The sequence below is a fragment of the Pseudophryne corroboree genome, chromosome 4 (assembly GCF_028390025.1).
Source record: "Pseudophryne corroboree isolate aPseCor3 chromosome 4, aPseCor3.hap2, whole genome shotgun sequence".
In the NCBI taxonomy this organism is placed as follows: Eukaryota; Metazoa; Chordata; class Amphibia; order Anura; family Myobatrachidae; genus Pseudophryne; species Pseudophryne corroboree.
The window spans coordinates 920,855,249-920,866,152 of NC_086447.1; the positions used below are offsets into that span (position 1 = coordinate 920,855,249).

Here is a 10,904-nt window from a genome sequence, read left to right on the forward strand (position 1 = left end):
GGTGATGTGTTGGAGATGTTGGCTTACGTAGAAGACGATTGTGTTGTGAGATAAGCCAACACACTTGGGCCTTAGCAAAGACCCCAGAATGTGCTGCTTACCTTGTTTACCCTTTACTATGTGATGCTGGTTGACCCGTCATCCTTGCAAGTCATCTCGCTAAGTGGTTTTCTGGCAATAAACACTCCCCAAGTTGCAGAGGTCTCTCCTTGCAGCCATCTAAACTGGACACTGTAAACATGGCCGTCATCTACAGACATAACCCTGAGCTGCCTTGTGGTCCTGCTCACCAACCATTCCAGCTATATGGTTCTTGCAGAACTTGCCCGAGGACACTGCTGCTCCATGGACCATTTCATGTTTTCCTACTGGAAATATTTCACTTGGAAAGCTAATTTCCTAACCACCTAACCATCTTAGACAACTAGCGGTGAAAGGATCTATTTCCGGTATCCAATAGAGCTGTATGTTATTACTTTGTGTATAGTAGTCCTGCTATTTCAGAGTCCTTCATGTGCAGCTGAGGCCAACGCATCCCCTAAGTGACCGGTGCCATGTAGACGGGTATTCAGGTGACTAGCTGGCTGTCACAGATAGGCATCTCTATATACAGCCACGACCCCCTTCCCCCTTCTGCGGTGTCCCCTCGGGAAACTGGCAGCGCATTCGCTATTCATGCTAATGTCAGGGAATGGCGATGTTTCACGGCTTCAGTTCCCGGACTTTGTGCGCTTTGTGGAGGTACGCTGCACCCTTCTGCCAGAGTCACTTCACTAAAATGTCCTAAACAGTCAAAGAAACTGGAACTCTGCCGACCTCCAGCCGTACCTTTGCTCAGGTCACTGTCGCGCCAGCTGCAGTTTAGCAGAAACAAATATATATTTATTACCAGCAAGTACAGCTGTAGCCCCCCCCCCCCCCCCTCATCGTTGCCGCAATGCATTCGCATGTGCGCACACAACGCAGCAGCAACGCGATCCATCGGAATTACATTGCGCACACGCGTCGCAAAATACTACTTCCAGCTGCTAGATCTGTAACGTGCATGAAAAAGTGTATTTTGGTAAAGTTGCAGCGTTGGCCACTTCTGGGACGCGTGCTGCTGAGATCACTGCCTGCACCGTGTCTCATGACTGTATGTTTTCCGTTGCACAGGGGTGCTGACCTGTCAGCTCTTGTACGAGAGGCCTCGATCGGTGTCCTGCGGAGCAGGATGTCCCAGCCGGATCCTGCTGCCAGCACAGGTGAGTTCTGGGCACCCTTTCCTTCTGCCCTGAGGCCGCGCAGTTTGTCCCCGCTTGGCTGCCCGGCTGAGCGCACACGATGCAGAGTATCCTGATTAACCCCTTCCAACCAAAAGACAACTTTCTGTAAAAGCTTTACACTCGGGGCCAGATGTACTAAGCCTTGAAAAGTGATGAAGTGGAAGGTGATAAACCACCAGCCAACCAGCTCCTGTCATTTTTCAAACAGGGCATGTGACATGGGAGTTAGGAGCTGATTGGCTGGAACTTTATCCGCTCTCCACTTTATCACTTTTTAGGTGCTACTAGTGTTTGGTGAGGCGTTTGTGTTTCTGAGGATTCTTAAGGACGTTCTTTAGCTTAACCTTAGGCCTCATTCTCAGCAGGTGGTGTTTAGCACGGGTCTACTACGGTAGTGCCTCCCCTTTAGCACTGCTAGTGTCCCGGTAACACTGTGGCGGCGGCCATTTCCTGGACTGAACCCCCTGTTTCATTGGCCTATCACATGACTAGGATCTAGTGACATCACCGGTGTACTGTCCCGGGCTAACCCGGTCGCCGGCTTACATTCAGGACAATGCAATTATTATTATTATTATTATTATTATTATTATTATCCTTTATTTACATGGTGCCACAAGGGTTTCACGGCGCCTAATAAAGTACAGAAATGAACAAAACAAGAAAAACCGTTGACTTGCAGTACAAGACAAGGCAGGACAATTACATGGTATATAGACAATTCTGCATCAGGGAACAGGACACTGAAAATAGGCATCAGGGAGGCAGAAACCGAGGGTTAGGTGCCGTCCTAGGGAGTATGAGTAGAAGATAGTCTAGGTAAGAGAAGGAAAGCACATGAGGGAAGAGGGCCCTGCTCGTGAGAGCTTACAGACTAAAGGGGAGGGGCATACAGACGGGTGACACAGACGGGGTAGACAGTGATCATGGAACAGAGGGTTAGGATGAGATTTGGCTGGGTTTGATGAAGAAGTGGGTCTTGAGAGTCCATTTGAAGTTTTGTAGAGAGGTGGAGAATTCCAGAGGTAGGGAGCAGCACGGGCAAAATCTTGGAGGGAGGAAGTAATCAGTAGGCAGGAGGGGCAGCGAGCATTTTTGGAGTGAAGAGGACAGGCAGATAAGGTTAGACATAGGACTGGGTGAGGGCTTTGTAAGTGAGTGTCTGATAGGGAAGCGGAGCCAGTGTACGGTTACCTGACCTTAAATAATGCAGCCTGTCTCCCCTTATCTTTCAGATGACGTCCGTGTTTGCCAGAAACACTTTGAAGAGGCGTTCAGGAAGGTGAAACCCTCCGTTTCCAAAAAGGTGAGCGCTGTCACAGTACCGGCGGGTGGGAGTGGGTACATTATTGCAGCGCTAAAGAGCGTTGCGGTGCCAATGAGCTGCTATTGATTTTCCTTACAAACCTCCATACACAGATATGTGTCCGCATACACGGATAGTCCCGTTTGACGCATCACAGTTTAAAAATACATACGAAAGTCCGGAATCGCTACCTGTGGCGGAATCAGTAAACTCTACTGATAAACCGCGACCTGTTACGCGGCACTTTACCGTGCCTTTACCTGCTGTTACACTGGCGCTGACACTTATTTGTAGCACAGATGGAGGGTGCACAGTTCTGGAAACGTATTTGCTCAGAAGGCCCACTAGGTAAATCATGCGGACGTGTGTCTCTTTAAGGCAATCCTAATCTCTGCCGTCAGTGCCGGCTGTTGGAGCACAGAGGTCCCTTGTTTGTGGCCGGTATTTGTCACGTGAGTGTCACGTCTTCCAGCAGGCAGATTAAGTTTCTCGGAATACAGAAAACTGAGTCTTGTAGTTGAGGGAACTGCTAAATACACGATCTGCTTCTGGTTCCGTATATAAATAATTCAGCAAGGCATAGATATTACAGGGCGTACTGTGTGCGTCTCTTAATCAGGATTTTGTGCTTTTGTCCATATGGCTTACTCTTCTCTGCCGAAAAGCTTTAAACCAAAACTCCAGCTCACCCTAATCTATATCTAGTGTTTTGCTTAGCAGAGCATGTTGGGACTTGTAGTCCTACAATTCCTGGAGCATCACGGGCTGCCAGTTTCTGGTCCAAACCTGCATCTGTTTTGTGACCAGCGAAACTGCGCTATATTTTTCTTCTGTCGTTGTTCGGTGTTCATTCATTGTGAGGGAAATAAATACGGCTGGGCTGCCCCCGTAGAGGATCATAGCGTGGGGGTCACTCGGATTGGAACCAGGCAGTGCAGCCGGATAGCTGGTGGGCTCGTCCCTGCGGCTGGCTGACCGGAGATACAGGCATATCTGGTGATGCAGACCGTACATTCAGATCATCTGGCATTGTTCTCCTATTGGTGCAGTGAGCTCGGTCACATGAGGATCTATAATGGGTGCGCGTCGCGCCGCAGCCCCCTTTCATTAGGGGCTAATGCATTGCTGCGAGTTACAGCAACTCCTGCAGAGAAGCATAGACAGATTGCCTCTGTACAGTGTGCATGGATATCTGCAAGGAAGTGATGATATAATACGACTGCTGAAATGCACTGAAAGTCTGGGGAATCCAGTTGCCTTGACGGGTTCTCCTCTAATAGTTAATTAGCGCCTTCCCCCAGCGGCCAGGAGGGAGTTATTCTAGTCAGGAGAACTTAGTCACGAGGAAGAGGAATGTTTGGACTGAGCACTCGTATGTTTCACAATGTAATGTTTTTTATCAGTTTTTAAAAAAAAAAAATTCCAGCCAAATATTTTTCTGTTGATTTAAAAAAAAATGGTCTGTTTTAAAACCTCTGAGAGTGCCCAGTCCAAAGGGCCACATTCAGAGCCGCATGCGAGGCTGGTGGTCACGCAGTTGAATGATTTGCAGACACGCATGTGCAAAATGTTTTGAAAGTCCCTGCGGCGCCTGTGTTATACAGAGTGTACCAACAAATGCGCTGTCGCGATCGGGACAGACGGTATCAGAAATTTTGCGGAAAAGTGATGGGAGATGGCTGGTAGTGCGCGCAAAAATGGTCCATTCAGTTGGGAGCGTTATGTGGAAGCAGCAGACGCAGGTATAGGAGGCTGTCGTCACCTGTCATAGGGCTGCTGCAAGTTTTTGTGGTGCAACAGATAAGGACGCACCTATCGTTATTACAGCGTGCGTGGACGCTAGCAGTGGGCCTCTCAGTGCTTGTAGAGTCGGTCGCATGGATGTACACAAGGGCAGGGGTAGGTAGCTGCATTTGCATAAACTCGCAGACGGGCGACGCCATTTAGATGCTGCCGCCTGCGCTTCTGTGCGCGACTCCTAATCAGCCCCAAAGAGTTAATTTTTCCCTTGTAGTTTTATGTCGTCCCTCCGTGCAGGTTATGAGCTAATGTATCCGACTGTGCGCCTCATTTATCAACGAGTGATAAAGCTCGCTGCTTATGATAAATGGTGCCCAGCCAAGCGGTTCACAACTGTCATTTCTCAGTCAGCCACTAGGGGACACTGGAACATGCTGACACTGGGGTATAGACGGGTGGCTATAAGGAGCCTAGCACTTTAAATTTTAAAGTGTGAAAGCTCCTCCTCCTCTATCCCCCATCAGCCCTCCGTTTTAGAATTGGGCAGGCGGATAATGTTCTGTTTATTGATAATGTCGTTATTCTAGTGTTACACGGGAGATAAAAGAATTGTGACGAAGAGAAAAGTAACAGTGGGAGGGACATCTGCATGTACAGAGAATGTACACATTCTATAAAGGGATGGAATAATCGGGATATACATTCAGTGTTTGCTACTCACAAGTGCCAGTATACAGCATTCCTGTGGCAGTATATAGCATTCCTGTGCCAGGTCGGTGGGAATACTCTGGTGCACTGGAAACAATATAACATGATAACGTTCCTCTCGCCCTCTGCAGGATCAGATAATGTACGAGCTGCTGCGCCAGTCTCTCAGCCCCTGACCGGTACTGACGGTGGGGAGGGTAACAGACCGGTGTTTGTCTGTAGATTGCCAGCTTGTGGGTGACACAATGCACCAGTCATCGTTTTACTATGAAGACATCCAGTGGATTCGGCTTGGGTGCGGCGTCGGACGATGTGAAGTGGCGACATTGCGCAGGAACACCGCGGTTTGGCTCCGGAGTTTTGTGCAAGCACTAGAATGTGGAGTGTGATTCTGTATAAAGGACTGGGGGACGTCACTGCCCGGGCTGGAAGTGAGGAGGGGGCAAAATATTCTCCTAATCTCATTATTTTGTAGAATAAATGTTTTTGCTACCTCTCTGCCTGTTCTCCTGTTATACTACCTGGGCTCTGTTACAGGCGTCCCTTAGCCAGCAGCTACAAGGTATAGAGGTGGGACAGGATCCTCATGCCTCCAGTGCAGGGGAGAGGAGGCAGGGGGGATGATGGGGAGCGGCAGTGCTGGGGAGGATGATGGGGAGCGGCAGTGCTGGGGAGGATGATGGGGAGCGGCAGTGCTGGGGAGGAGGGGTGGGGAGCGGCAGTGCTGGGGAGGAGGGGTGGGGAGCGGCAGTGCTGGGGAGGATGATGGGGAGCGTCAGTGCTGGGGAGGAGGGGTGGGGAGCGGCAGTGCTGGGGAGGAGGGATGGGGAGCGTCAGTGCTGGGGAGGAGGGGTGGGGAGCGTCAGTGCTGGGGAGGAGGGGTGGGGAGCGTCAGGGCTGGGGAGGAGGGGTGGGGAGCGTCAGGGCTGGGGAGGAGGGGTGGGGAGCGTCAGGGCTGGGGAGGAGGGGTGGGGAGCGTCAGTGCTGGGGAGGAGGGGTGGGGAGCGTCAGTGCTGGGGAGGAGGGGTGGGGAGCGTCAGTGCTGGGGAGGAGGGGTGGGGAGCGTCAGTGCTGGGGAGGAGGGGTGGGGAGCGTCAGGGCTGGGGAGGAGGGGTGGGGAGCGTCAGGGCTGGGGAGGAGGGGTGGGGAGCGGCAGTGCTGGGGAGGATGATGGGGAGCGTCAGTGCTGGGGAGGAGGGGTGAGGAGCGTCAGTGCTGGGGAGGAGGGCTGGGGAGGAGGGGTGGGGAGCGGCAGTGCTGGGGAGGAGGGATGGGGAGCGGCAGTGCTGGGGAGGAGGGGTGGGGAGCGGCAGTGCTGGGGAGGAGGGCTGGGGAGCGTCAGTGCTGGGGAGGATGATGGGGAGCGTCAGTGCTGGGGAGGAGGGGTGGGAAGCGTCAGTGCTGGAGAGGAGGGGTGGGGAGCGTCAGTGCTGGGGAGGATGATGGGGAGCGTCAGTGCTGGGGAGGAGGGGTGGGAAGCGTCAGTGCTGGAGAGGAGGGGTGGGGAGCGGCAGGGGTGGGGAGCGTCAGTGCTGGGGAGGATGATGGGGAGCGTCAGTGCTGGGGAGGAGGGGTGGGGAGCGTCAGTGCTGGGGAGCGTCAGGGCTGGGGAGGAGGGGTGGGGAGCGGCAGTGCTGGGGAGGAGGGATGGGGAGCGGCAGTGCTGGGGAGGAGGGGTGGGGAGCGGCAGTGCTGGGGAGGAGGGCTGGGGAGCGTCAGAGCTGGGGTGGGGAGCGGCAGGGATGGGGAGGAGTGGGGAGCGGCAGTGCTGGGGAGGAGGGATGGGGAGCGGCAGTGCTGGGAAAGAGGGGTGGGGGGGATAATGGGGAGCGGCAGTGCTGGGGAGGAAGGTTGGGGGGGATGATGGGGAGCGGCAGTGCTGGGGAGGAGGGGTGGGGAGCGGCAGTGCTGGGGAGGAGGGATGGGGAGCGGCAGTGCTGGGGAGGAGGGGTGGGGGGGATGATGGGGAGCGGCAGTGCTGGGGAGGAGGGGGGGTGATGGGGAGCGGCAGTGCTGGGGAGGAGGGGTAAGGGGGGATGATGGGGAGCGGCAGTGCTGGGGAGGAGGGGTGGGGGGGTTTGATGGGGAGATTCAATGGGTGGTGGGGTAGGGGGGCTGGGGTGGGTGGGGGGGCTAGATGGGGAGCGGCAGTGCCGGGGAGGAGTGTGTGTGGAGATGGGGGGTTATAGGTGATGGGGAGCGGCAGTGCCGGGGAGGAGAGTGTATGGAGATGGGGGGGGGGGGGGTTATAGGAGATGGGGAGCGGCAGTGTTGGGGAGGAGAGTGTGTGGAGATGGGGGGGGGGGTTATACGTGATGGGGAGCGGCAGTGCCGGGGAGAAGAGCGTGTGGAGATGGGGGGGTTATACGTGATGGGGAGCGGCAGTGCCGGGGAGGAGTGTGTGTGGAGATGGGGGGGGGGGGGTTTATAAGTGATGGGAAGCTGCAGTGCCGGGGAGGAGACTGTGTGGAGATGGGGGGGGGTTATACGTGATGGGGAGCTGCAGTGCCGGGGAGTAGAGTGTGTGGAGATGGGGGGGGGGGTCTCAAAAGTCCTAAAGCTAAATATAGTATTAATGGCACTATACTGGAAACTACTGAGGAGGAAAGGGATCTAGGAGTCACTATTTCAGGTGACATAAAGGATAAATATAGTATTAATGGCGCTATACTGGAAACTACTGAGGAGGAAAGTGATCTAGGAGTCACTATCTCAGGTGACATAAAGGATGAATATAGTATTAATGGCACTGTACTGGGAACTACTGAGGAGGAAAGGGATCTAGGAGTCACTATCTCAGGTGACATAAAGGATAAATATAGTATTAATGGCGCTATACTGGAAACTACTGAGGAGGAAAGGGATCTAGGAATCACTATCTCAGGTGACATAAAGGATAAATATAGTAATAATGGCGCTATACTGGGAGCTACTGAGGAGGAAAGGGATCTAGGAGTCACTATCTCAGGTGACATAAAGGGTAAATATAGTATTAATGGCACTATACTGGAAACTACTGAGGAGGAAAGGGATCTAGGAGTCATTATCTCAGGTGACATAAAGGGTAAATATAGTATTAATGGCACTATACTGGAAACTACTGAGGAGGAAAGGGATCTAGGAGTCACTATCTCAGGTGACATAAAGGATAAATATAGTATTAATGGCACTATACTGGAAACTACTGAGGAGGAAAGGGATCTAGGAGTCACTATCTCAGGTGACATAAAGGATAAATATAGTATTAATGGCACTATACTGGGAGCTACTGAGGAGGAAAGGGATCTAGGAGTCACTATCTCAGGTGACATAAAGGATAAATATAGTATTAATGGCGCTATACTGGAAACTACTGAGGAGGAAAGGGATCTAGGAGTCACTATCTCAGGTGACATAAAGGATAAATATAGTATTAATGGCACTATAATTGAAAGTACTGAGGAGGAAAGGGATCTAGGAGTCACTATGTCAGGTGACATAAAGGATAAATATAGTATTACTGGCAATATACTGGGAACTACTGAGGAGGAAAGGGATCTAGGAGTCACTATCTCAGGTGACATAAAGGATAAATATAGTATTAATGGCACTATACTGGACACTACTGCGGAGGAAAGGGATCTAGGAGTCACTATTTCAGGTGACATAAAGGATGAATATAGTATTAATGGCACTATACTGGAAACTACTGAGGAGGAAAGGGATCTAGGAGTCACTATTTCAGGTGACATAAAGGATAAATATAGTATTAATGGCACTATACTGGGAACTACTGAGGAGGAAAGGGATCTAGAAGTCACTATGTCAGGTGACATAAAGGATAAATATAGTATTACTGGCAATATACTGGGAACTACTGAGGAGGAAAGGGATCTAGGAGTCACTATTTCAGGTGACATAAAGGATAAATATAGTATTATTGGCACTATACTGGACACTACTGAGGAGGAAAGGGATCTAGGAGTCACTATTTCAGGTGACATAAAGGCTAAATATAGTATTAATGGCACTATACTGGATACTACTGAGGAGGAAAGGGATCTAGGAGTCACTATCTCAGGTGACATAAAGGATACATATAGTATTAATGGCACTATACTGGAAACTACTGAGGAGGAAAGGGATCTAGGAGTCACTATCTCAGGTGACATAAAGGATAAATATAGTATTAATGGCACTATACTGGAAACTACTGAGGAGGGAAAGGGATCTAGGAGTCACTATCTCAGGTGACATAAAGGATAAATATAGTATTAATGGCACTATACTGGAAACTACTGAGGAGGAAAGGGATCTAGGAATCACTATCTCAGGTGACATAAAGGTAGGTAAGCAATGTAACAAGGCAATGAGGAAGGCTAGTCAGATGCTTGGCTGCATTGGGAGAGGAATCAGCAGCAGAAAGAAAAGAAAGAAGTAATAATGCCACTGTATAGGTCATTGGTACGGCCTCATCTAGAATACTGTATTCAGTTCTGGAGGCCATATCTTCAAAAGGATATTAATACATTAGAAACTGTACAAAGGAGGGCAACTAAAATGGTGCATGGCCTACATCACAAAACATACCCAGAAAGACTAAGAAATCTCACTATGTACAGTGTGGAGCAGAGAAGTGAAAGGGGGGACATGATAGAAACTTTCACATATATCAAGGGTTTTAACAAAGTCCAGGAGGGAAACATTCTCCAAATGAAGAGAAGCAATACGACACGAGGACATGCACTGAGGCTGGAGGGGGGGAGGTTCAGGGGAAATTTGCGGAAAAATTATTTCACAGAAAGGGTAGTGGACAAGTGGAATAGCCTCCCATCAGAGGTGGTAGAGGCTAAGACAGTAGAGCAATTTAAACATGCATGGGATAGACATAAGGATATCCTTACAAAGAAATAAGAATCAAATAAGGTTAGAGATAAAAATAATGTAAAAAAAAAAAAAAGGGGGGGGGGGGGGGGGGCAGACTAGATGGGCCAAGTGGTTCTTATCTGCCGACAAATTCTATGTTTCTATGTTATACGTGATGGGGAGCGGCAGTTGCCGAGGAGGAGTGTGTGGAGATGGGGGGTTATAGGTGATGGGGAGCGGCAGTGCCGGGGAGGAGAGCGCGTGGAGATGGGGGGGGTTTTATAAGTGATGGGGAGCTGCAGTGCTGGGGAGCAGTGTGTGTGGAGATGGGGGGGTTATAGGTGATGGGGAGCTGCAGTGCTGGGGAGGAGTGTGTGTGGAGATGGGGGTTTATAAGTGATGGGGAGCTGCAGTGCTGGGGAGCAGTGTGTGTGGAGATGGGGGGTTATAGGTGATGGGGAGCGGCAGTGCTGGGGAGGAGTGTGTGTGGAGATGGGGGGATTATAGGTGATGGGGAGCGGCAGTGCTGGGGGAGGAGTGTGTGTGGAGATGGGGGGGTGGGGGGGGGTTATAGGTGATGGGGACCTGCAGCGCTTGGGGAGGAGTGTGTGTTGGGGGTGGGGGGGGTTATAGGTGATGGGGAGCGGCAGTGCCGGGGAGGAGTGTGTGTGGAGATAGGGGGTTATAGGTGATGGGGAGCGGCAGTGCTGGGGAGGAGTGTGTGTGGAGATGGGGGGTTATAGGAGATTGGGAGCGGCAGTGTTGGGGAGGAGAGTGTGTGGAGATGGGGGGGGGGGGGGTTATACGTGATGGGGAGCTGCAGTGCCGGGGAGAAGAGCGTGTGGAGATGGGGGTGTTATACGTGATGGGGAGCGGCAGTGCCGGGGAGGAGTGTGTGTGGCGATGGGGGGGGGGGTTTATAAGTGATGGGAAGCTGCAGTGCCGGGGAGGAGAGTGTGTGGAGATGGGGGGGGGGGGGGTTATACGTGATGGGGAGCTGCAGTGCCCGGGAGAAGAGCCTGTGGAGATGGGGGGGTTAT

General features: G+C 51.7%; 1 protein-coding gene across 1 annotated transcript in view; it reads left to right on the forward strand.

The window, feature by feature from the left end:
• The window catches only part of NVL (nuclear VCP like), a 68,501-nt gene extending 62,982 nt beyond the window's left edge, over positions 1–5,519 (forward strand). The window contains exons 21-23 of the mRNA XM_063919006.1: positions 1,156–1,244; positions 2,501–2,571; positions 5,151–5,519. Coding sequence (XP_063775076.1) covers positions 1,156–1,244; positions 2,501–2,571; positions 5,151–5,195 — 205 coding nt within the window. The 3' untranslated portion in view covers positions 5,196–5,519. The remainder of the gene's footprint in view (positions 1–1,155; positions 1,245–2,500; positions 2,572–5,150) is intronic.
• The last annotated feature ends 5,385 nt before the right edge of the window (positions 5,520–10,904 follow it).